The sequence below is a fragment of the Podarcis melisellensis genome, assembly GCF_964234715.1.
Source record: "Podarcis melisellensis genome assembly, chromosome: 8".
NCBI classification, from domain to species: domain Eukaryota; kingdom Metazoa; phylum Chordata; class Lepidosauria; order Squamata; family Lacertidae; genus Podarcis; species Podarcis melisellensis.
The window spans coordinates 30,468,263-30,495,246 of record NC_138540.1 but is presented as its reverse complement, the minus strand read 5'-3'; the positions used below and the strand labels follow the sequence as shown (position 1 = coordinate 30,495,246).

The 26,984-nt window shown below is 45.9% G+C and overlaps 1 protein-coding gene across 2 annotated transcripts in view; it reads right to left on the bottom strand.

The window, feature by feature from the left end:
- Window positions 1-26,984, bottom strand: part of LOC309377073 (neural-cadherin-like) — a 101,317-nt gene that overhangs the window by 21,039 nt on the left and 53,294 nt on the right. Inside the window, exons 17-29 of one of the 2 annotated variants that reach the window (XM_081923973.1) lie at window positions 25,424-25,707; window positions 22,475-24,089; window positions 19,396-19,489; window positions 17,704-17,888; window positions 15,809-16,038; window positions 13,975-14,252; window positions 13,073-13,287; window positions 9,577-9,704; window positions 8,700-8,827; window positions 7,178-7,301; window positions 5,216-5,396; window positions 3,469-3,635; window positions 737-1,001 (exon numbers count right to left, since the gene is read on the bottom strand). In XM_081923973.1, the coding sequence (XP_081780099.1) occupies window positions 737-1,001; window positions 3,469-3,635; window positions 5,216-5,396; window positions 7,178-7,301; window positions 8,700-8,827; window positions 9,577-9,704; window positions 13,073-13,287; window positions 13,975-14,252; window positions 15,809-16,038; window positions 17,704-17,888; window positions 19,396-19,489; window positions 22,475-24,089; window positions 25,424-25,707 (3,894 nt within the window). Of the gene's footprint in view, window positions 1-736; window positions 1,002-3,468; window positions 3,636-5,215; window positions 5,397-7,177; window positions 7,320-8,699; window positions 8,828-9,576; window positions 9,705-13,072; window positions 13,288-13,974; window positions 14,253-15,808; window positions 16,039-17,703; window positions 17,889-19,395; window positions 19,490-22,474; window positions 24,090-25,423; window positions 25,708-26,984 lie in introns of those variants that run through there. The other variant, XM_081923974.1, reaches the window with a different exon arrangement.

Genomic DNA, 26,984 nt, shown 5'->3' with positions numbered 1-26,984 from the left:
TTATGTGCTACGTTTAACAACAGGCTGAAGCCGGAGAAGTTGAGATGCAGGTCAGATCCCACCTACCCAACCCCTTCTGGGCCACAGAACTGCATTGCAAAATCAGGAGAAGTGCAAATTTCGGAGGATGGCCGTGCTTTGGTTTGAATATTGTTTTGGAATGTGCAATTAATAAGGTCGATTCACATTAAAATGCGAACTGAACTGGATTTCTCCTTCCCTCTACTTGGAGAATGTTGTTGGGACACAAAAATGTAAGGGGAATCTGTTGGATCAGGCTAACGGAATATCATGGGTGCTAACCAACAGGCAGCCTTCCCAATAAGCTCTTCAATCTCCAAGGGCCACCATTCCACACACCTGCCAACCTGGGTTTCTGGCATTCCCACCAGAGAAAAATACACTTTTGTTCAGAGCAAAACAGGGGTGCTATCATTCTACATTTATCTTCCTGCCTCCCTCATTTTCCACAAGGTATTCACTAGCTAAGATTCCACAGAAAGAAAAGTTAAAATAACCAGAAGCTGGGTGGGAAACTGTCACCTTAAGTCTCTTCATTCCTTTTAAATCCTCCAGCTCCGGAGCCGTGCAGAAATAACAAAAGCAAGAGCAACGGATGCAAAATGCTAACACAAAAGCATTGTGAGCACTGCTCCATTGCCGGCTCATAGCTCTTTTAATAGCTAAGTCCCTGTGATGGACAGTTATCCAAGATAACAGGCAGGCTTCTTTTTACCTTGGAAACTGCTGCTCTGATTGACAGGGTATGTGTTGCCAACCACCAAGCTGTTGGGATCAATTATGATCTCTTTGTAGGCGCCGGCTGCCTTCAGGATTTCTCTCTTCCCGCCTCCTCCATCCAGGCGAAGAATGAACTCGTTCTCATTTCTCTCCAGGGAAACGTGATGCCACTCTCCATTATCCACTTGGTAGGAGGGGAGGCTCACCGCAGCCGCTCCATCTCCCAGGTTGTAAGACACTGCTAAGAACCCCTGGACCACCTTGCAGAAATCCAGGAATCTGTGTCAATCATTTTGTTTTATTTTTTATTTTTTTGCATGCAATACAATAAGGCCCTGGGTAATTCTGAAGAAGAGAGCAAGGGCAGGGGAAACAACTCCACAAATTAAACGACTGTGTGTGTTGCACATCTGCAAACCCAGAATCAGTCTAGAGAGCTCCCATTCCTTTCTCGTGATGAGTTCAGTGGGATGATCTCCCCGCAGGGTTGACATTGCATTCTTATAGCACATTTTTGTATAATATGAGTTGACTAGGAAACACACACAAAGCACTAAAGGTTCATTTATTTCTTGCAAGGATAGGGAGCCTGTTTTAGGGGGCGGGGGGCAGATGTTTTCTGGACTGGCAGATGCGTTTTCTTTTGATAGGGTTTCCAAACCCCTTTACATTTCGTGTAACTGCTTTTAAGCTAGCCATTCAGCAGAGTCATATTCAATAAAAATAACAGCAGTAGCTGCAGTTGTGCGGTCACATGAAAGCATGGAGGATTCACAAACTGATGGCATCAGCAGAGGATTTTGAACACCAAGAACTCAGCTAAATCGGAAGGAGGGATTTAAAATGCATTATAACACTGTGACACCAGATGGTGCTATAGAGTTTGATCCTTCGGCAACCTGATTTCCCATTATGAGTTTTACAACGTGTTTTCCTGAAACTTTTTTTGATGTGCCTAGATCCAGCCCAAATGTCTAAGAATGTGAACTACTTAGACATTCTGCAAATTTGCAGTTAAAATACACATCTTCTTGAAAATTCAATTTGTTGCCTGGACAAAGTACATTGACCAAGCAGTGCCTAGACATATGGTTCATTTGCCAACCCCTTCTTGAGTAATAATTTCCAGAGAAGTAGCCATGTTCATCTGCTGCAGTAAAGGCAACAAGGAGTCTTACAGTATCTTAAAGAAAAACAAAGCTTAATATTATGATATATGTATTAGTCTTTAAGGTGCTACAAGATTCTTTGTTGGTTTTCTACCTAATTTAAACTATCTTCATGTGTACCTACTCCAACATCACTTGGAGACTATGTAGGTTGACCACACATTGTACAAAAAAAACCCCTGTTCATGCTATCAATTTGAGCATATTCTCTGTGCCTTCCCAGGAATGTTGTATATTCAGCAGTGTTTACACACACCCCTCACTAAATAAATGTGAATCACTGTAAATATTCTCACTCGCTCTACAAGTAACTACAGCTGAAGTCTAGGGAACGGTTTCAGTGATGCCCTCCTCTTGCTTGGGTTCACTTATATTTTTCTGCAAAATAGGACAGTCAAAACAGCTAACAAAAATGTCCCCTCATTCTCAGAAGCCCTGCACCACTGCATCAAACCATCATTTACTAGCAGAGCATGCCGAGGGGAGACCATCCAAATTATTCCATTAATGAGATAGTCACCTAAACCGCAGTGCTCATTATACAGGAATGAACTTTCCAATATCAGCAGAGGGAGCACAGAGTGTATTAGAATAATTTGATAGTTCCACTGACTGAGGACCAGTTCATATTGGCTACGTTCAGGCATCAAGATAAACTGTGCTTTAACACCATGAAAACAAGTCTTGGGCACCCCCTTCTCACCCCAGCCTTGGCCATGAGGAGTTGGGAAACATTTGTTGCTGAGTCTGATTGAGCTCAGCTTAGCATTCCATTTGAATCCTACAACGTGGTTAACCTTAATGATGGTTTGTTAAAACTTTTATCATCCATGGTTTGAAGCTGGAGTCTTTCAAGCAAATCATAGCTAAGAGTAAACCCATTTACCATATGTTTAATCACAGAATGCCACAGTAAATTTTAAAAAAAATGGAAGTAGAAGCTTTCTAAACCATCATGACCATGCCAGAGTAGAGTATGACAGCCTGATACTCATCTTTGTTCATTCCTATGACAACAAACCATGGTGCATCATGACATCTGAATACAGCTGCTCTCAATTTCCTCAACATAAGTTTTGTACACAGGTACAAGATTGTATGAAGAAAGTCTATCTGGAACAAGTCTATACATGCCAAGGGGTAGCAGCCCATCCCTATTATCACAGCTGCTGAGTAAAAAAAACATCTTCAGTTACGGAAACGTCTGCTGGTCCCCACCACCTATATGGACCAGTTGACACTAACACTTCCTCATAAGATGGCAAACCAGCTTGCAGGAATTTAGGTGTCCATTGGCCCTAAGGTTTGATAATGAGGACTCTACGGTACTTTAGAAACCATAGCAATTTCTATAAATTCACGTTATACGGAACAGTACGGCTGTTCTGAATTTCTCTAGAAAGGAGTCTGCGGAAATGGAAAAATCAAGGGCACAGGTGGATTCTAAAGCAAGAAAGATGAGCACACTGCATCAGGAGAGAGACCTTTTCCATCTATGGCTCGCTGGTTCAGAAGAGAATTAACTCTGAACTGACATTGACCATCACTCCTCATTTACCTGCAGGGTGATGTGTTCATCCTTGTTGCGGGAAGACATGCTCAGGATGATACCGTTGGGCTCTCGCATCCTTATCATGGCATCTGCTACTGTTCTACGGGCAGGTATGGAGAAGGGAAGCTGATAGCATATGTGACTCCCAGGCCCAAATGAAGATTCTTCAGCAGCTGGAAGAATTGGGGAAAGAAAAGTGCTTTCTTATACACACACACAAAGGTGCTTGCATATATATATATATATATATATATATATATATATATGCAGGTTTTGGTGTCCTCGGGTGTCTTCCCGTGTAAAAGTTGGGGTGTCTAGGCGACGTTTCGCCTAGACACCCCAACTTTTACACGGGAAGACACCCGAGGACACCAAAACCTGCATTCCTGTACCCGTGAAAATCTACGAAAGCAAATATATATATATACATATATATATACATATATATATATATATATATATATATATATATATATATATATATATAAAGGTAAAGGTAAAGGTAAAGGTACCCCTGCCCGTACGGGCCAGTCTTGACAGACTCTGGGGTTGTGCGCCCATCTCACTTAAGAGGCCAGGGGCCAGCGCTGTCCGGAGACACTTCTGGGTCACGTGGCCAGCGTGACATCGCTGCTCTGGCGAGCCAGAGCTGCACACGGAAACGCCGTTTACCTTCCCGCTGGTAAGCGGTCCCTATTTATCTACTTGCACCCGGAGGTGCTTTCGAACTGCTAGGTTGGCAGGCGCTGGGACCGAGCAGCGGGAGCGCACCCCGCAGCAGGGATTCGAACCGCCGACCTTTCGATCAGCAAGTCCTAGGCGCTGAGGCTTTAACCCACAGCGCCACCTATACACATACATACACAGCATTCACAATGGAAAATGGGACCCTGAAGTATATCACTAAAAGACTTATCAGCATTACATATTAAGTTCAGACTTGTAATTGGGGAGTAGCCTGGTTGTTTGCAGCAAGCAAAAACAGCCTCTAGCTAAACAGGCACAGTGTTATGGCCACTGCATGAGAGCTGCTCCAAGAAAACCACACAGAGAAAAAACTCAGAGTGCCCAGGCAGTAAAGAAAGTAAGTGGTCTCACCAGGTTCCAAAATCTCAGTTAAGAACATGCCCACTGTCACAGCCAGTGGGCTCCTAGGGTTGAGAGAAGTCATAGTCCGGCAGCATAAAGGTAAAGGGTAAAGGGACCCCTGAGCGTTAGGTCCAGTCGTGGCCGACTCTGGGGTTGCGGCGCTCATCTCGCTTTATTGGCCGAGGGAGCCAGCATGACTAAGCCGCTTCTGGCAAACCAGAGCAGCGCACGGAAACGGCGTTTACCTTCCCGCCGGAGTGGTACCCATTTATCTACTTGCACTTTTGGGTGTGCTTTCGAACTGCTAGGTTGGCAGGAGCAGGGACCGAGCAACGGGAGCTCACCCCGTCGCAGGGATTTGAACCGCCGACCTTCTGATCGGCAAGCCCTAGGCTCTGTGGTTTAACCTACAGGGCCACCCGCGTCCAGCAGCACATGGAGGACCAAAAGTTTCCTGCCCCAATTTTAACCATGGCTCATGGTGGACAGTCATAATGCCTAACCATGGTGACGGGAGTATGGTGTGAAGGATTGGGGGCAGTGCAGGACCTTGTGGGACCCTAGAGTCCCTTTCCCATTGTTGTATCAGCTACAGGGAAACCCAGCTGCATGCACTGCAAAACATACACTGCGCTATCCGAACAATGCATGAAGATGACTTCACCTTTGTCACATTTGGAGCCATAGTAACCTGGCAGGCAGTGGCAGGTAAACGAGTCCCACTCGCCAAGGCATTGCCCATGGAGGCCACAGGGAGAGGAGCCCATCTTTTCACAGCTGCCGTCTGTCCAGGTGCAGCCAGGAGAACTATTCAGAGACTCCGCTGGAGACTCAAGGTCATACACCTTTAAACATAAAAGGAAAAAGCATCAAGGCTGCTTGCAAAAGGAGGAACTTTGAAATGGACTTCTGGCTTCCCGCCTTCCCAGGAAAATACAACTTCCCTGCATTTTGAACACACTAGCTACCAAATCCCTAGTGTCACAAGCACTATATGTAGTTACAGCCTCTAAAAGAGGGGTGGCAAACCCTTTTGGTTGCAAGAGCAACACTGATGGTCAGGCAACCCTCAGGCCACACACACACACACACACACCAGATATACAGTCTCACATGCTTTATCTGCTTGCATGTGCAGTGACTGAACTCGGGTAACCACTTTTACAAAATCTATGATACGAGCGACAGCACTATCTGCTAGCGTCTCCTCAAGCTTGCTCCCCACCTTTTCTTGAGCAAGCAAGCAGTCAATCAAACAAAGTGGGTTTTGTTTGTTGGCAGGCAATAATGAACAGTTGTGTTAAGCAGTGGTAAGAACTTCCAAAAGTTTAAAAGGTTAAAAAGATATTTTTAAGCCTTGGAATAAAATTTAAAACCTGTGTAGATAAACGCCGAGGACGCTGGAGAGGCAGGTATTGGATTCCCTTTGAAGCTGATTTACGATTCTTAGCTCCTCCAGGAATAAAAGAACACCAAAAATAGCCTTGCCCCCAGTGAATTAGATAGCTGCTTAACCAGCGACAGCACTATCACTTATGAAAAACAAACAAACAAACTCCGATGAAACAATTACCGTATTTTTTGCTCTATAAGACTCACTTTTTCCCTCCTAAAAAGTAAGGGGAAATGTGTGTGCGTCTTATGGAGCGAATGCAGGCTGTGCAGCTATCCCAGAAGCCAGAACAGCATGAGGGATTGCTGCTTTCGCTGCGCAGCGATCCCTCTTGCTGTTCTGGCTTCTGAGATTGAGAATAATTTTTTTCTTGTTTTCCTCCTTCAAAAACTAGGTGCGTCTTGTGGTCTGGTGCGTCTTATAGAGCGAAAAATACGGTAAACAGCCTAGGTAGCTCAGTCAGGAATGACCTTTCCCCCAGTCTCACATGCAATCAAACACTCACACCTACATGTGCAACGTACACACTGAAGCACACATGCGTGTGCACACGCGCGGACACACGAAATTAGTTTTTCCAGTCTTCCCACCCCACCACTGGGGGCTGAAAATGCTTCCTTCTACTCTGCACAGAAGGACCCCTAATTTTTGTCCCATAGATCAAGGGCAGGGTGCCTGCTTGGCATGCAGAAGACTCCAGATTCAATTACTGGCGGCATCACCAATTCAAAGGTTCAAGTAGCAGGTATGAGAAAAGTCGCCTCCAACTCTAAAATTCTATTTTTCTATGATTCTGCACATGCAATAGAGGGAAGTGGTGTAGAGAGAAATGAGGGGCAGATGAGGCTCATCATTCTGGGGAGGTAGCCAATCTAGGAGAAGGAAACCTCTGATCCTAGACCTCTGCTGCCTTGTGGGAGAAGAAAAGGCTAAGAAGTGAACTCCAGAGGGGAGTCCCTAAGGCAGTTGGATGGCACCTTGTACACCTCCTTCCAGCAACTCCTGCAGCCAAGCTGGTGCCAAATGTATTGGTCTGCTTTCCTTTGGACCACATCAGTGAGACTGAGAGTGGGGTCTTGTCATCTGGACAGCCCAGGAGCTCCATGCTCACTGCCCAGGCTTGCACCCTGGGGAGGTCACTTTGGTGCTCTTAACACAGCAGCTTGATTCCCCTACCCCCACCAGAGGTGCACTCCATTTTCTCTTGAGACGGATGCCAGTGATGCTACTTACGTGAGTGTCCAAAACAAGACTCCGGATACAGCCGGTAAAATGTTTGTGCCGCAACTGGGGGTACGAATATGGAACCGATTCTTTTACTCCGCCCAACTGGAGGACCTGGTTCATATTCAAGTACCTTCAAAACACAGATGTGCTAAATAAGAGATGAATGTTAGTATTATCATGCCACTAAATATACACAGACAATAGCACAGAGTGGGTACACCAAGCACCAGGTTGTTGTTGTTTTTAAAATGCTCCCCAAATAATGGAAGCTGTTATCCCTATTGCAAGGAAATAACTGCCCTGAGTCAAAAGCGTCTTGCAGTCAGGAGTTAACTGATAGCAGGAAAGACATTGCAAATGTGCTCAGTAATTGACGAACATGTTGCGCCTCTATGTTGGAAAAGCGGCAGCATAGCCTGGTCCTATTCGTGTTTATTCAGAACTCGATGAGCATCCCTTTGTTCACTCTAACGGAGAGTAGGGCTTTGTGTGCCATTCCAAGGAAATCAGCACAAAAGCCACAGTGGGGTGTGCATGATCCAAATGAGCACATTCACATCCCTCACAGGTGCTTAAGAAGTATTGCAGCCTTCCCCTTCCCTTGCCTGATGACAAGGAAAGTTACCTTTGGGCAGGTAAGGGGGAAACAGAAGGGGCAGCAGCTACAAGTGCCTTTTCCCACTTATGTGGATGCTACCAGAACCTGAAGCCACATCTCCCTTTGCAGTATTGTTTCATTCTATTGTTCCTGCTGAAGAGGCCCTCCTATCTCAGCAGGAACAGCATGTGCAGCATCACCTTCTTCTTAGAGGCCTCTCCAGCAACAAAGTGCTGATACAGCCACCACCACCGCTGCCTTCCCCCTGCCCTAAGGCAGACTGTCGGGGAGCTCTGGTGCAGGAGAAAGGAGACATAGCAGTGACTTCGCAGGATCAGGGTGAACCCAGCCCTATCTGCCCTGCTGTAATCAGGTGTGTGGTTCATACAAGAGCCCCACTGGATCCGGCCAATAGTTCAGCATCCTGTTCTCACAGCAACCATCTGGATGCCTGTGGAAACCTGCAACCTGGACATGAGCACAAGAGAACTCTCCCCTCTTTTGGCTTCCAGCAACTGGTATTCAGCAGCACTGCTGCCTCTGGTTGTGGAAGCAAAGCATAGTCATCAGTGCTAGTAGCCATCAATAGCCCTCTTCTGCTTCTGGGAATTCAAGGAACAGTGCTGCCCTTCACAAGCCCTCCCTCCTGAATGTCTGCAGCTTCACTACACAGAATGGCATCTCCCTGTGCTCCTAGGGGCTTATTTCCAAGTTCCCCTGCACAGGATGGCGGTCAAGTAACCTGAAACTGCACAGAATCCAGCAGGGCTCCATGTGCCTAATTCTGCACAGGAAGGATTAAATCTACACAAGCACCTGTAAATGATTTTAGTGAAGTGATTCAGTGAACCTCTGCCTTCATCTTGACAAGTACTTTTATAGATATAAAGACATAGATATTCCAATTTTGGAAAGTAATGTAAAGGCTACCTCCTTGACTGTGGAACAAAGGCCACAACCTCACAGTTTGTTCGGTCTTCGGTCGACAACCATTTTCCTACCCCTTCTATCTCTGACACAACTGCAGCTCCACAGTGATCCACGGTGAATCGAACATCCTGTGCCAAGGGCGGGAAAGAAATGGAAAGAAAATGGAAAGATTCTTATGTGCAGCCTCAGGCTCTTCGAAGATGAAACTGGAAAACGAGACGTAACAGGAGGAAATGAAAATAAAAGCGACAAGCCTACAGAACGTCAACACTTAGCAATAGCCACAGAATCCAGATATAGATATACTGATTGCAGTTGGGCATCCTTCACACTCAGGATGGTTAAGAGCCTGCAGAATCAGGCCAAAGGGGGTCCATCTAGCTCAGTCAGGGGCATCATCTTGGGCCAGTCACTTCCTCTCAGCTTTACCTACCTCATAGGATTGTTGTGAGGATTTTTGAAAAGGCAGGAGGAATAACCCTGCCCTGGGCTCCTAGGAACAAAATTGGGATATAAATGTAGCAAGAGCTGTTCAGCAGTGGAACGGACTCCCTCGGAAGGTGGTGGACTCTCCTTCATTGGAAGTTTATAAACGGAGGTTGGATGGCCACTGGTCAAGGATACTTTAGTTGGATTCCTGTATTGCAGATGGTTGGACTAGATGGTCCTTGGGATCCTTTCCAACTCTACAAGTCTATGAGTCTAAAATAATTATAATAATTCCAATATTTGCAATGTACACCAAGTCTGCATAAATCAATTAAAATAATTTCTGGCTGCGTTCATAAGTTTCTCCATTCTTCCTTTTCTTTCCTGGTGCATTCCTTGTATAAACCAGGAGCCCCCAAACGCATCAAGTGCTGCATGGGCAACTCACCTGCCGGCTGCTTCTCACTTCAAGACGGTGCCACCTTTTGTCTGTGAGGTTCACATAACTCGGCAGGTGCAGTTCCACAGTGCCCAGGCCATGGTTGACTTTCAGCACTGGAGTCCCACCGGAAAGCTCTATGATGAATGAGAAAGAAAACGCAGAGTTGGATTGGGACCCATGATGGCCATGGGACGGAAGCAAGGAGGCAGTTTGCATTGACTCTAAGCCCCTGAATCAGGGCCAAAATGTGTCACTTGCAGTTGCAAGAACCTTTCTTTTAAGAAATAGTAAATCTGGGATTCCTTCTGTTCCCTTCCTTCTGTGTCCTGTTCCCTTCCAAAACACGACAGGGGCTGCTACTTGTGAGTAAAAGCTAGATCTTATTCAGATCTTATTCTATCCTTATTCAGGCTCAGCAGAAAGCACAGAGTCATGATTCCAAACTCCCGATTAAAATGCCTCCCTCCAAGCTGCTGTTAGACACAGGAGGGAGGCTGAGGTCCTCCCCTACCAGTGTAGAGACTTATAGCACAATCCAAAAACCTAGAAGTAAGTCAGACTGAATTCAATGAGGCTTACTCTCAAATTAAGGGGGGAGTTGGGATTGCAGGGTTGTTCCCAAATTTGCCTCCTCCCATTTGGATGCTCAACACTGCCACTTATGAGACAACAACTGTAATATGAGAGACGGGGACAACATAAAACATTCCGTCACACCCTACATACACCGACTTAGGGTGTGACCAGATTGCTGCTATTTTTAGGGTGGGGTTCAATCACATACAAGCAAATTCAGGTTTCACAAGAACAGAATCATAGAACTGTGTGGAATCGGAAGGGACCCCAACCCCCCTGAAAACCTGCCCACAGATATTCCTGGGTTGCCTCAAACCATCAACTTCTGGTTAACAGCCAGATGCACTGACCCACTGCTCCACAGGAGGTGCTTTTATGGATAGCTGGTTGGGTGGTCTTACCCCCCCCCCAAAAGATCAGCCTTCTTTCAACAAAGGAAGTGACTGAAGCAACTGAAGGTGCGAGGAAAACGCTTGCTTTCATGCAACATCATCTAACCTCCCTGCAAATACATCCCAGTGAACGCTCATTAAATATAGCTAACACCCCTGCAAACAAACCAGGATGAATTCTCGAAAAACGGGGCAGTTGGAAGCACCCTAACAATACTATGAAAAGAAGAAGGAAAGTGACTATAGTTTTCATTCAATCTTCCCAAAAATAGATTTGCTATTTCCAGCAAGCCATGTGAAAATAACCTGAAGAAGTAAGGCTTCATTAATCATGCAATACCTGCCTCAAAATAATTTGAAATACTCAAAGCAATAGATGCTTCCCAGTGGCATCTTTTTGACAGAAGGTCTGCTTCGTTTTCCCTTTGATGACTTCAACTCAAGAGATGAGCCAGAAGCCACACTCAGAAAGCACTAAAAACACCCATCGCTACATCATTCAGTGGCCCTGCTTGCATGTCACAGTGAACCAGTTACCGTGAACTTGGGAGATTGCTTCCGCTTCGCTTCTCCCCTAACACAAACAGGGAGAATAAACCACATTGCTCATAGATACAGCAGAACTGGGAGTTGCGGTTTGTTTCACTCAAACAAACCATGACCAAGAAGCACCATCATGGTTAGTTTGAAGCAAAACAAATTCCAATCCCCAAGTTGGATGCAATGCTCAGTCAGAGTTCATAGTTTGTTGCTCCCGGTTTTGTTTGGGGAGGAGCCAACTGGGAGCCTTTTGCACATTAACAGCAAACCATTCACTATGGTTTGCCATGATGTGCATATGCAACCATTGTCTTTTTTTAAAGGACTGGCATACCATTAGGGAACATAAGCAGCCCTGCTAAAGTGCATGTGCTAAACAAGTACAGATTTGTCACGCCACCCCCACCCCCAAAAAATCTGTATCTCATACCAAAGGAACAGTGGACTGGCTCACATGTCCCAGTAAACCATAGTTAAAATAAGCTAAGGTTTAATGTCAACAAGCAGCATGGTGGTGCTGGGACTGCCTTTTGCAATAAAAAAATACCCAAAGGCATATAAAATCCCTATTTTAGCTTAAAATGTGTACAAATGTGCATTTCAAATTAAAATGTGTGTTTTAGGGTAAAACGCATAACAAAAAAGATATTATTGTCTGCCATTTGAAAAAAAATCACAGAAAAGTGTGGAAAGAGGAGAGAATAGACCTGGAACATATGGAAATATGACATGGACTGCCTGCTTCTATGGCACAGTACAGCAGTACCTTGGTTCTCAAAAATCAAGGCGCAGCTTCCGATTGGCTGCAGGAACTTACTGCACTCAATTAGAAGCCACGTCGGACGTTCGGCTTCCAAAAAAACGTTCACGAACTGGAACACTTACTTCCAGGTTTGCAGCGTTCAGGAGCCGATTTGTTTGGGAGCAAAGTCATTCGAGTACCAAGGTATCACTGTATACAACATTCTTGACTAACAAATGTGCATTTTTATACTATTTTGTCTGTGGGGGATTTAAATGTGATTCAGCTCTTCAAAAACAATCCAAGATACTGCCTAGCAACACTTCATCATTATCAAGTAAAACACCTGTCCTTAAATACCTTAAATAACCTCCCAGGGAGCAAAGAATTGCACCCTCTTTTTATATTAGTTTGTTATGGGCATGTATTTTGCTAGAAGAGCTGCAAATTCCATATGTGTTTGCGTGGGTGTGTTGGCAAAGCAGAGGAAAAAATTGTGCTCCTGCTGGGGACAGCAGGGGTGGAGATGCATACAAAATCGTGGAAAGGTGCCTTCCGCTGTTCAACTCTCCCTGCTTTTTTAAGCAGACAGCATTTTTGGCCAGGAACATGTAGTAAGGTAAGGAAAGTGGGGCAGGCACACAATGTAGGAATCTGTCCTCCTCTCCAGGGAAATATATATTATTGGGCAGCCTATATAAATGTAATAGGACGCAGGTGGTGCTGTGGGTTAAACCACAGAGCCTAGGGCTTGCCGATCAGAAGGTCAGCGGTTCAAATCCCTGCAACAGGGTGAGCTCCCGTTGCCCGGTCCCTGCTCCTGCCAACCTAGCAGTTCGAAAGCACAAAAGTGCAAGTAGATAAATAGGTACCACTCTGGCGGGAAGGTAAACGGCATTTCCATGCACTGCTCTGGTTTGCCAGAAGCGGCTTAGTCATGCTGGCCACATGACCCAGAAGCTGAACGCCGGCTCCCTTGGCCAATAAGTGAGATGAGTGCCGCAACGCCAGAGTCATCCGCGACTGGACCTAATGGTCAGGGGTCCCTTTACCTTTACCTATATAAATGTAGTTAATAAATAAATAAAACTTGACAGCTTACCATCATACAACCTGCCTGTCTGAATGAATTAAATAGCTGTGATAAACAGATGAGCAACATCACTTGGTATTGTCGCGATGATCTCCCTGCAACCCCTGTAATTGTGTGTTTCTGTGGGCAATGTGAGGTTCACCAATCAAATGCAAATACCTATTGCAATGAAGTTTTCTGAGTTCCCAGGTCCCGAATCTGACAGGGGGCCATTGTATAGCAAAAGCCCATCTGGAACATCGGTAATAAACTCGAGGGAGAGGGAGCTCTCAAAGCAAGGTCTGATGGGGCGGAACCAGGCATAGCCATTTCCATGGAAACTGTGCTGTGTCTGCTGGCAATCTGCTCCATGAAACGAAGCAGAACAATGGCACCTGAAACAAACAAAAGCAAAAGAGTAAACTTTTATTTATAAAGCATTCATTATTACTATTCACACATACACGGCACTTTGCAAAGAATGACGAGGCAGGTCCCTGACCTGAGGGACTTACAATCTAAAAACAGACACAAGGAAGACAACAGAGGAAGGAGAGAGGGAAGGAGGGCAGAGAGGACTGAAGGCTTAAAGAACAAGGATTTGTATGATTTTATATAATTTATTAACAATAATACAGTAATCTCCCTTCCGTCTCAGTCACAGCAGCCACTATGGAGAAATTATCTTAGCAGTTTAGATTTAAGTATACCCTGTGGGTGTGAGCTTAATCTGAAATGTAAAAGGTCCCCCAGCTTTGTTCTGATGCCATGTGGATGGACTGCATACAAGGCTGAACATCACATACATGCATTTGTCTCGGAAGGCAAGACTTTATGTGGTTAGGCAATTATTTTAAAAATGGTCAATAAAGTTAAAGAAAGAAAGAAAGAAAGAAAGAAAGAAAGAAAGAAAGAAAGAAAGAAAGAAAGAAAGAAAGAAAGAAAAGAAAAGAAAAGAAGGACCTCTTAAATGGTCCATGCACTCCCCCCCTCCCTTTTTAACACAGTAGTTTTATAGCTTGACTTCTTACAAGAGGAAAACAAGAGGGGTGGGGAATGTGCGAAACAGAGTCTTTTCTCACCTGTAACCATTCAGCATGTCAATGCAAGTTCCTCCATTGAAACAGGGGTTGTGAGAGTACGAGCTACATGACCGGTGGACTCTCTCTCTAGCTGCACAGGTGCAGACGGCGCTGACGCTGGTTGTTATGGAGACAAGTGACACACTTCCGGTGTCCATCACTGTGGGGATGTCACTCACCGTGATGTAGTTCACGCACCCGCTGCTGCCGCTGCAGTCTGTCCTGTGGCATTCATCCACATCAACCTGAGAAACGTTCACTCCTAAAGCCAGCTGGATCTAAAGGGACAAACAGCCGCCACACTGCTTAGCAAAAAGGGCTTCCCAATCCTCCCAGTCAGTTTTCTGCGTCTACAACATAAACGTTTGTCGTCACTGAACACGTGTCCTCATGTTCTGATTGCAACACTTAGATTTGTAGAGCTGGAAGGGGCCCATCCACCCAATGCTCTGCAGAGCAGGAGATGAAGCTAAAGAAGCCCTGGCAGATGGTCATCTGACCCCTGCTTTAAAACCTCCAGTGAAGGAAAATCTGCCATCTTCCAGAGGGAGTGTATTCCACTGCCTAATGGCTCTTACTGCCAGAAAGTTCTTCCAAATGTTTAGTCAGAATCTCCTTTCTTGCAATTTGAATCTAATGAAATATTTTAATTTAGTCAACTATGTAACAGGCTTATGTTACAAAACGAATATGGATTTTGAATTGGATGTTTGTAATTCTTTTTTTGGTTTTGGAATAAAGTTTTAAAAAAGAAAGAATCTAATGGTAACAACAACAACAACAACAACAACAACAACAACAACAACAACAACAATAATAATATTTATACCATCTGGCTGGGTTTCCCCAGCCACTCTGGGCAGCTCCCAACAGAATATTAAAAACACAATAAAACATCAAACAATAAAAACTTCCCTAAACAGGGTTGCCTTCTAAAAATCAGATAGTTGTTTATTTCCTTGACATCTGATGGGAGGGCGTTCCACAGGCGGGCGCCACTACCAAGAAGGCCCTCTGCCTGGTTCCCTGTAACGTTACTTCTCGCAGCAAGGGAACTACCAGAAGGCCCTCGGCGCTGGACCACAGTGTCCGGGCAGAACAATGAGGGTGGAGATACTCCTTCAGGTATACTGGGTTGAGGCTGTTTCAGGCTTTAAAGGTCAGCGCCAACACTTTGAATTGTGCTCAGAAACATACTGGGAGCCAATGTAGGTCTTTCAGGACCAGTGTTATATGGTCCCAGTCATCAGTTTAGCTGCCACATTCTGGATAAGTTGTAGTTTCTGGGTCACCTTCAAAGGTAGCCCCACATAGAGCACACTGCAGTAGTCCAAGTGAGAGTTAACCAGGGCATGCACCACTCTGGTGAAACAGTCTGTGGGCAGGTAGGGTCTTAGCCTGCATACCAGAGGCCTCCCCTCCGGAGCAGCAAAAAAAACAAGCTGGTTCCATCTTCCATGTGACTTTTGGAAAGGCCACAGATGTAGTAGAGCACATGCCGAAAAGCCCTGGATTCAATCCCTGGCATCTCCACTCCCATCAACCCCAGCCAGCATGGCCAGTGGCCAGGGGTGTTGGGAGCTGTTCTCTAACAATGTCTGGAGGGCTGTAAGCTTCCAATCCCTACATGGACTAATCGTCTGAGCTGGAACAAGGCAGCTTCCCACTCTAAAAAATACGTTTGCTCCATCCACAAGCCTTTCTCCCCGTGACAGTCCACTGGGTTGCGATACATTTCCTCTGGAGTCAATGGGATTCTGTCTTGCACCCTGAAGGGACTTGCACGTCAGCCAACATCATATCAGCCCAGACGGCAGACGGGTTGCAGCCTCACCTTGCTTTTGAAGGCAGCTACCTGTCCCAGCAGTTTCTCTGGCCTGTAATAGGAGGAGCCATTTTGAACTGCAAATCTCACATCAGTCTGTCTCCCGTCTATATTTGTCACGCTGAAAACAACGATGTCCTCAAGGCGGACCGAGAAGATGCCTGCCAGAAGATCCTTAAACTTGTCGTGCCTGCTCTCCTCAGGCTCATCCTTCCTTATGAACTCTTCTGCAGTCATGTCTGATATGGAGATGAGTGGTTTAAAAACAAAACCAGCTTATCGGTCTAAGAGTCTCAAGACATGCAGTTAACTACTTCATATATGTTTATTTGACACACACACACACACACACACACTTGTTTCCATTTCTAAGCAGTGCACATAAAAACAATCCTCAGAAAACGGGACAATAAAAGAATAAAAATGTACCATAAAACCAACTATATTTAAAGCTATTTTTACACTTCCTTCCCTTTTCCCAAGGAACTCGTGGCAACGTACATGGTTCCTCCAAGCCCCATTTTAGCCTTACAGGTTAGAGCATGGGTAGGCAAACTAAGGCCCGGGGGCCAGATCCGGCCCAATCACCTTCTAAATCCAGGTCCGTGACGGGAATCAGCGTGTTTTTACATGAGCAGAATGTGTGCTTTTATTTAAAATGCATCTCTGTGTTATTTGTGGAGCATAGGAATTCATTCATTTTTTTTCCTTCAAAATATAGTCCGCCCCCCCCCCAAGGTCTGAGGGACAGTGGACCGGCCCCCTGCTGAAAAAGTTTACTGACCCCTGGGTTAAAGGGTCAACCTGGAGATTTGAACCACACTCTCCTTGCTCATAGCCCAGCACTCTAACCATTACACCATACTGGCTCTCTCACTGGCTTTCACTGCAACCTGGCTAAGGTCCATTTCACATCTAGGAACATAGGAAGCTGCCTTATACCCAGTCATACCACCTTGCTTAGTACTGCATACACTAACTGGCAGCAGCTCTCTGGGGGTTTCATACTAGAGTCTCTCCTAGCCATTCCTGGAAATGCCAGAGACTCAACACGCACATAAGCTCTCTCTCTCTCTCTCTCTCTGACAAAATAGCTCTTCCCGCTAGTTGCCTTTCTTTCATACATTATACGATCACAGACCCGTTAAAACAACAAAGAATGGGAACAAAACAGCTTCCTGATAGTACTCTTGTAAAGTGGTTCACAACAAATTCCTGTGCACATGTTGTTCAGTAAGTTGTGTTATTTTTAACTCAATTATTACAAATTATGCAAACCCCCCCCCCCCAAAAAAGCCACATTAGGTAAAGAGAAAGCAAACGGCTGAAGGGAATCTTTGGTGAGGACCTACAGCTCTGGGGCAGATGCATGGGAAAGTCTCAGGTCCAAGCCCCAATGGCCTCTCCAGTTAGGGCTGGGAAATATTTATGGAGAGTCCCTAAATGGGGAACCTCAGGCCCCCCAGAAACCAAATACTGCCCTCTAGGTCTCTCTACCTGGCTCTCGGGATTCTCCCCAGCCACACCCCTCTCCCTAGGCCACACCCCTTGCCAACCCTCCTTCCTTGGCCTTTTCTCCTGCCCGGGATGGAGGACAGAGGGGTGAGTCTGAGTGCTTGTAGAAAATAGTCTACTGTGCAAAGGCAAAAAAAGTGAAATTTGTTGTATGTGACCCCAGGAAGAAATATGGGTTTTTCTGTCTATCTAAATAAGGTACCTTACCCTGGTTGGCGTAACGCAGCTTCCTTAAACCTATGATCAATATGTCTCAATTCTTTAAAAAAAAAAAACACCAGCAGACTAGGCTGTTCTGCCAATAGAATTCAGCCCCCTGAGATCAGTAAGAGGCAAGATGTTTCTACGCACAATGGGAATCAAAACTCAGCCGACGAAACAAAACTAACCTGCCAGGCGTACGGTCGCCGAGTTCCGAATGGCTTCGTTTTCTATCTCTTTGACATGTATCTGCACAGTTGCTAGAACGTCAGGCCAGATTCCATCTGACACTCTGATTTTAAACTCGTACGTTCCCTGAGGAGCATTATCCACCATAAGCAGAGAGCCAGTCCTTTGATTCAACCTGAAAGATCTTGAACCACAAAACACACACTCATGCTCTGCAATCAGTAAAATGTCTCATGGGCAACACGCTTCATTCTCAAGGGGCACCATTATCACCCGGGCCAAATTTATTTAAACATTCTAGGGGCATTTATTTAGCTGCGTTCTCTGGTTCTTGTTAACACTGGAAGATTTAAGTGGAAGGTGTGCCTCCCTGCACCTGATTTTGCTTCCGTATCTTCTCTGTGGCTAAGCAGTGACCAATTCTGATGTCAATGTCTTCTTGACAAGGATTACTGCTGCAGAGGCAACTGGATGGAGGAGAAGCTCTACTTCCTCAATGTAGATTTTACTTACATTAACGTATCATCCACATACCCAAATTACGTAACATCTACATCTCCGCTGCCCAGGGGAAGACTAGGGAACTGCAAGAGTCCATGCCTCTCTTTCTGGCCCTTCAGGTTCTCCCTACACTGCACCCCTCACTAACCCTTGCTTTGCACCCTTCCTTGAGTGTTTTTGCCTGACTGGAATTTGTCCTTGAATTCTGATAATGCCTCTCGTTTCCCTGAATGAAGGACTGGGGGTGGGAGAGAGAAAGAGGATACAGAAACTGGCCCCCTTTACAAAGGTAACATTTATGTTCCTTGCTCTTCCTACTTTTGCCCACTGGCAAGTTGCTCCAAAGGACCCCGTCCCTGGCCAAGAAGGGGTGAGCATTTGCAAATTCAGAGATGGCAGGCAAGAGCCAGGAGACGGAATAGCACCAACAAGGATTCCAGGGGCTGGCAATGGGCCTTTTGCTGGGAGGTGGTCCTCAGCCGATGCCCTGCTGATATCAGACCTGGCTTCCGGCAGAGGGCCAACATGCCTTCTTAAACACTCAAGGACATTCATTGGGATCACTGATGGGTGTGGCTCCACAAAGCATGTATTATTTGAATGTTGAAGGATGCACATTTGTCATTCACACTTCTAGTTACAGGTAGGTAGCCGTGTTGGTCTGCTGTAGTCAAAACAAAATTTAAAAAAAATCCTTCCAGTAGCACCTTAGAGACCAACTAAGTTTGTTATTGGTATGAGCTTTTGTGTGCGGGTATCTGAAGAAGTGTGCATGCACACGAAAGTTCATACCAATAACAAACTTAGTTGGTCTCTAAGGTGCTACTGGAAGGAATTTTTTTATTTTATATTCACACTTCTGCCAACCTTGATGTGGGGGGACACACAACTGCCGTGCAAAATGCTGGGGTGCTATACATACGGTGCCCTGCCTTAATCCTGCTTCACACCTTTGATAAAGGGGGTCTCAGTATTTCATGGCGCAAATGCGGCTGCATCAGTGACACGACAGATTGTCCCAATTGTAACCCGCAATAAATGGCAAGTGCAAGTTTAATAGATTGCCATCTCCGTACCAAGCAATAATCTAGGCTTTATATATACAAAGCACACATAACAAAACGTAAGAAAATAATTACAGAAGCATAAATATTAAATATTGCTCTGCTTGACACAAATACAATCCTCACTTGTGCATTTTTCCTTCAGAGACAAATGTTTTATTGTCCCAGTCATCCTGGTCGGGTGCAAACACTTCCCCAAGCACCGTTGTCGACCATTTTCCTGTTGAGATAAATTATAATAAATCTGCATTAATTTTTTCCCCTTTTTTTCCCGAGGAGCTTGATATCCCAGAGCATTTATTGCTGCATTTGTCACTTTTATTGCTGCTTGGCTTTCACAAAGGTTATGATCCAAGACGTTTCAAGTAATGCAATAGCAAGTACTCTGATCTTTCATGTAAGTGCAGCTGGGAAGCTCGTCCACAAATACTGCATATATAGGATTGGGCACGCTCTGGTCTTCAATTAAATAAAATAAGATTTCTGTGCAGAGCTAACTAAAAACTCTTCCCCAGATAAAGCTGATTTCTAGTGCTTGAATATATTGCAAAAAGAGAGAGAGAACACCTGCATTTGTGGGTTTTGTCCCTCAAATGCAAATAGCGGAAGAAAGTAGAGCAACAATGAAGAGTGCAGCTCTATAGCAACGGCTCTGCGTACCATCCCAGGTTCAGTCCCTGCTTTCTCCAATTTAAAAGGCTTTCTGAGAACAGGAACAGGGGAAAACTCAGCCCAAATTCTAGGAGAGGAGCTGCTAGCTGGAGTAGATAGCAACTTGGTCCAGCTCAGCAAAATCCCAATTTGTATTTTTACTATACACCTCATTCTCCCCATCTCTGAGATTTGACCAGCCACTGCCACACAACCTTTTCCATTCATCTGCACTTCATGGCCCTTGAATCTAGCAGTGACCCAGACCGTGATCAGCTCCTGCCTGGAAACCTATGTCCCCACTGTGGAAAGACGTGTGGATCCAGAATTGGTCTCCACAATCACTTACGGACTCAACTGTTAAAACCATGTTTATGGAAGACACTCTTACTCGGCTAAGAGTGATCGCCAAAGACGAAAGAAGATGAAGATCCAAGCACAAAGTTAGAGGCTGCATGGACAACAGAAGGGGAGCAGGGCTCAGAGCTGACTGCATAATATAGGGATACAAGGGCGCCTGAAGCAGCTGGGCAGGAACCTCTCAAACTGCCAGGGCCTAGTGCCTGGACCCTCACAGAAACCTCCCACTAAGTACAAAGAACCAGATGTCTCCCAGCCCACGTCACCAGCCTAGCAGGGCAAGGAGCATACCAGGAGGGGGGCAATGGGGTGGAGGAGGAGCTCTGACAGAGGGTTGGCCCTTTAAAGCTCTGTAGTTCTCCGCAAGGGGGTGGAGCCTGGAGGAGGGACATCTGGAGACAAGATGCTTAAAAGGCCCCAGTTTCCCTCCCAACCTGCCTCTAAGCAAGTTGCTCACTTGCCTCTTTCTCTGTGGGATCTGGCACCGGACCAGAACACAAGACTTCATAACCATAAGCTCTAGAAGCTTGTTCCTGTTTCAAAGTGGCGTTAACAGGCCTAAATGAGTTGTGGCCATTCATTTCAATGGGGAAACTCAAGAGTAGAAGTTAGCACCGGATACAACCCCAGAGATTCTAATTCGAGGGAAAGCATTCCTATGGATTTGCCAAACTTGATTCCATGTTGTTTAGGAAATCCCCTGCTGTTTTGCTGGTTCTAATCAGCAAAAAAAAAGTGGGGGAAAGGGCACGGAAGAGTCCTTGCCTGAGGGAACTGGCTAATGAGGACAAAAGTAATATGAAAGCTAGCAGCTTGCTTTGTCTGATTGCCTAGGCAACACAGGAGGAGGCAGTTCTATGTAACCTGTGCTCAGGACAACCGCTTCTGCCTGCAGACTGCACAAATTACTTTGCAATATCAAATGCATGCAGGGTGACATTATTTCGTTATTCTGAATCACCTTGCCTGCTTGGGAGGAAGCCCATTTGGATTGAACTGCATTTGTTTCTGAACAGACACACTGCAGATCTTTGCCATCGACACAATGTTCACTTTTTTAAAAAATGAAGTAAGCATTTGGAGTGTTACTCCCCTGCTCCACCCTTTAGCTCCGGCATCTCCAAACTTGGCCCTCCAGATGTTTTGGGACTACAACTCCCATCATAACAGGACCAGTGGTCAGGGATGATGGGAACTGTAGTCCCAAAACATCTGGAGGGCCGAGTTTGGGGATGCCTGCTTTAGCTGATCGCACATGGGGTTTGCGTGCTGCCTTGCAAATTGCTACAAAGGGCCTTTTAAATAAATGAAACATATAAAATCTTTGCCATTTCACACTGAGCATGTACAGAATGTTTTCCATCTCTTCAGTTTAGGATTTATAGGAAGAAGCATCATGGCTGCAACTAACAGAATCTTTCCTTAGGTGGAAAGAGGCATCAAATCCCTTTCCAGGTCAGAAACAGTCATTGAAAACCAGTTGTTCTTTTAATAGTACCTACTGTGGTGAGGAGAAGCAGCTTGCTTGCTGCAACTCAAATCTGCACCACCAGGACATTTTCAATTTCCCCATCTATTTCTCACCCTTCATGATATAAGTCTGTTTCAGTCAGTCACTTATCTTTCTCATTCTCCCCATCCAGCCACCCATTCACAAGCTGTTAGCAAGGATGACCCACAAGTTGAAATTTTCATTTGGCCACAGTCATTCAGCTAGTTTGGACCAATCATTCCAGGGCTGGTTAATAGTCTGGAACAGTCAGCCAAAATGTCATCCATTAGCCTATGTTGAGGAGGAAGCACAATTCCTACCCACCCCACCCATTGCCTACCAAGCTTTGACCTGAACATATATGATCAAACTGCTATAATGGCGGTCCCAGTGAATGGCAAAGTCCTTTTTCACTGTGGAAGCCATTTTTATTTTCCAAAAACACACATAAAAATGGTGCCCACTTATCCTGTTGGAACTCTGATTCTCCACTCCACTGAAAGGAGAAAAGAAAAAGACGGGGATTCAAACTGCAAATTGCAAGCTGGGTAAAATGTTTCTGAATTCCTCGTGGTCATTTCTGACCAGCCCTAGTGTAAACTGGCTCTCTATTTAAGCTCCTCTGACTATAGGAGAGGAGATGACAGTTGAAGCATGTCAAGACATCTGTACAAATATGCCCATAGTTTATGCGATACCCACCTCTGTGTACATAAACATAGATCACTTTATGGCCAGCTTCATGGCTGTTGTCATTTTCGTCACCAATAGTTATGGTCAATATGTTTGTGGAACTCACAGGGGGGCTCCCACTATCGGTTATAATAATGGGGAGGTGGAACAGCTTCTGCTTCTCTCTGTCAAAGGACCTCAGAGCGGTGATCGTTGCAGTATTATTTCCATTGTCGGTAAGAGAGAAATCCAAAGAATTCTGATAATCTGGTGGCAAGAAAAACATAAAAGGTGGCCCATTCTCATCACTGTCTGGGTCAAAAGCCCAAAGGAGAGGAGACGCAGGGCTCATGGAAACCAGCTGAGGCCCTGGCATATTTTCCCAGACCACAGGCATATATGGGGCCTCAAACCTTGGCCCATTGTCATTGACATCCAGCAAGGCAACCAATACCGTAACACTTCCTGTTTGGGCAGGTAGGCCTTGATCAGAAGCCTGTATTATTAGACGGTACTCCTGAATGACCTCGCGATCCAGTGGTTTGGCCACAGTCACGTGGCCGTCCTGGTCTATTGCAAATTGTCCAGCCGGATCAGAATCCACCTGGATGGAATATTCAGTATCCCCATTCAAACCAGAATCCTCGTCCGTGGCCGTCACGGTGATTATGGTGGTTCCCACAGGTATGTTTTCAAAGAAAGGGCTCAGCTGGACAAATTGAGAACTGAAAACCGGCTTGTGGTCATTACGGTCTTCTACTTCGATCAAGCAAAAGGCAGTGCTGGAGAAATCTAGGTCTTCCACCTTGATTGTAAGGTTGAACCACCTTTCGTGGATTTGCTCATAATCCAAGGCCTTTTTCAGCCTGATGGTAGCGTGGTGGCCTTCCTTGTGGCTTTCAATGTAAAACTTCTGTTCTGGATCCCCACCAATAATGCTGAATGTCAAGTGAGCGTTTTCTCCGCTGTCTTCATCAGTTGCTGAAACTTCCAGAACCTCTGAGTTGACGGCAATGGTTTCAGGTATTACAGTATGCCAAACTTCCTGCGTGAAGCTAGGGATATGATCGTTTATATCTGCAACCCAGATGGTTGCTGTGCCTGTCCCCGCCAGTCCTCCACCATCTTTTGCTTCAACGATAAGGAAATATTTTTCCATCTTTTCTCTGTCCAACATCCCTTCCGCCACATAGATGTTGCCCGTACTTGGATTGATTTTGAACAAGTCCATATCCAAGTCATTTTTCACACTCTCAATTATACGGTAAGTCACAATTGCATTGAGACCCACGTTCGGGTCATCCAAGTCTACAGCTGTCATCTCCATGACGAACGTGTCTTCAGGTGAGCTTTCAAAGACACTCCCGTTGCAATCACTGGGCATGCAGGTGAACACAGGGGCATTATCGTTTATATCCCAGATGTTTATAATCACATCTGCAAAGCCAGTAAGCCCTTCCCCTCCTTCATCCGTTGCCAGCACAACAAATCTCCAAAGGGCTCGCTCTTCCCGGTCTAACATTTTCTGGGAATAAATGCTGCCTGTGTTCTCATCGATAGCAAATACATCATCTGCCCCATGTCCATGCAAGGAGTATCTCAGATCACCTCCATCCAAGATGCTATCAGGATCATTTGCTACAACCTATGGAGAACAAAGTTTAAGATGCATAGATCAAGTAACCACAGATCATAAATTCAGCATCATATATCAACACAGAACTACAAATAAAAACAATGTACTATGTATAGGCTGAAAACAAACGGTATCCTTATCAAATGCTGGCGGCAGCATCTTTCAAACTGAAGCTATTATCCTAAATAAGCATCTGGCATTCAGATTGCATATGGAGCACCAGCATATCTAAGAAGGTGAGAATCAGAGCCACATTATCGTCACAAAGCAACCTGATTCAAGTTCTAGATTTAGGAAATTGGCAAGAATGTAATCCGTGCACATCAATGGAATCAGTTTGTTAAGGTGCAACCTGTGCAAATGCCCAGATTTATCTGTTGGCAGAAGAAGAAATTGGCCATCATTCTACCCTTCTGTATTGGAAACAGGAAACCCCAGGTGCACAGCTGAGAACCCCAACCAAGTTGCCACCAACAAACAGGCCGACTAAGGGCTGGGTCACTACTAGGGGCAGCCACTTTAAGCAAGCAGCAAAGCCATGAATCACTTTTGGGTTGCAGTTTCTAGCAGCACCACAGACTGGTCTACGCATCACCTTGTTTCAGAGATGGGAGACCCTCTCAAAGTTGCTGGACTACAACTTCCATTACCCCTGCCCATTGGCCATGCTGCCTGGGGCTGATGGGAGCTGGTGGTCCACATCTGCAAGCCCACAGGACTCCCAGCCCTGGGGACAGAGGATTTTGGTTTATTTTTGTGGCTTTTATCATTGATTTACCTTGGGAATTGTTTTGCAATTTCAATATCGTTTAGGTACTTTGACTTGATAGCCACCTTGAGTTCCTTGGAAAGTAGGCGAGATAAAAGTTTACTTGTTTTTATTTTAAAAAAAGCTTTTATCCCACCTATTTTCAAAGCAGCTATCAAGTCAAAATACCAAACAGCATTGAAAACACAACTATAAAGAACCATGAGGTCGTTGGTTGAGCCCAGCCCGGTTTGTGAACTGCTGCACCACAACCAGGCATCCTGTGCACTCCAGGGAGGAGTAACCAAAGAGTTGAAGCCAGGTACAGACAGGTATTAAGGCACTGGCTTCTGCACCTGGAACATGAGCAACTAAGTGGGACTGTGTCGCACCAACTAAGTGGGACTGTGTCACACCAACTTTTGGTGCACTGTAACCGCTCACTCTTATTTGCATGCACACGAAAGCTCATACCAAGAACTAACTTAGTCGGTCTTTAAGGTGCTACTGGAAGAATTTTTTTTTTGTTTTGACTATGGCAGACCAACACGGCGACCTATCTGTATCTTATTTGGATGAGCCATTCCCAATATACCTGAAGAACGAAGACCGGAAGGCCATCCAGTTCCTCAATCACACTTCCGTAATATTCATTGAGAGAGAAAACGGGAGCTTCGTCGTTTTTATTCACGACGTTGATGATTACAATGGCGTAATCCTCCCATTTCCCATCAGAAGCCAACAGGTGGAGTTCATACAACTGGGCTTCTTCGTAATCTAGTGACTGCGCAATGAAGACGACTCCTGTTTCTGGTTCAACATCAAACGCTCCTCCGGTGTTTCCGGCTGTTATCTGGTACCTTAACTTTGCATTAGTTCCTAAAAGTGGGGAAATGGAAAATATGCTTTCTGTAAAACCAGGATCATGATGATGAAGGTGACGATGAGACACTCCTTTTTGCCTGACATTCCGTAAGGCGGGGTAGCCAATGCGCTGCCCTCAGGATGTTAGTGAACGGCAACACCCATCATGCCTGACCATTGGGCATTGTCAGGGGTTCAGGGAGAGAGGCGCAGATGAGGGAGGAGACTGAGAGCGAGGAGGAAGGATCCCAGGGCAACGAGGAAGAGGATGAAAATGACTCGAGGGTTTCCATGAGTCTTTCCAGTGAATCGGAGGATTCCCAAAAGGGAGCGCCCCTGGTCAGGCCAAGGGGAGCCACAGGGGGGAGTAGTCAGGAGCAGGGCAGCAGCAGGGGAACCCCCAGTGGGAGTTGGAGATCGGGACCGGCTTCTCCGCCGGAACGGAGTGAAGGGGGTGGAGCTACCAGTGTGTCAGACGGAGCAGAGCAGGAAGCAGAGAGGGGAAGGAGATCGGGGCAAGACGTCCTGCCGGAAGGGGCGGAGAGTAGTACCGGGAGCAGCGTAACTGTCGAAAGGAAGGTCAGAAGCAGCGTACGCGCGCCAAGTTCAAATGTGGAGGCGCGCGGAAGTGAGGAGAGCCCGGAGGAGGAGCCTGGTCCCAAAGCAAGAAGGAGGGGGGAGCAGGCGTCAGAGGATTCAGCCTCTGGGGAATCCCGGAGGGAGGGAACCCAGGGGGGCAGAAAGACCCTGCGGAAAAGGAAGGAGAGGAAGAGGTGGTCCAGCACAAGCCTCTTAAACTGGTGTAGAGGCGGGACTGATTCAGAGGGGACTTCAGCGGTCTAAGCCTAACAGACGTGGGGCCACGCGCCTCGGATGTGAAGCTAACAATGTTCTTCAATAAAAGCTTCTGTATATAAGCTGGACTCGGCTTTGGTCTCTTGTGAGCTGGGACCTTGGGTGGCCCTGACAGGCATGCTGGCAGGCGTTGATGGGACTTGTAGTCCAACAACATCTGGAAGGTACCCTGCCATAAGGGCAGCATTCAGAAGCAAATTGCTTACTGCGGAAAAGTAGATCTAATCACTGCATCGAAGCTCAAGGGCCCTGCCTGATGTTCCCCCAGCTTCCTTGCACTCTTTCCCGTATCAGAGATGCACGCTGCCATATGGCAAACCCAAAGTCATCCTTCCCCAGCCCTAACTTTGTTTAATGTGCCTAAAGTAAATAATTATTTGCCCCAAGGCCTCGCGGGGGCTTCGTAAAGGAGGTGCTCAGCACCTGTCAAGCTCAAA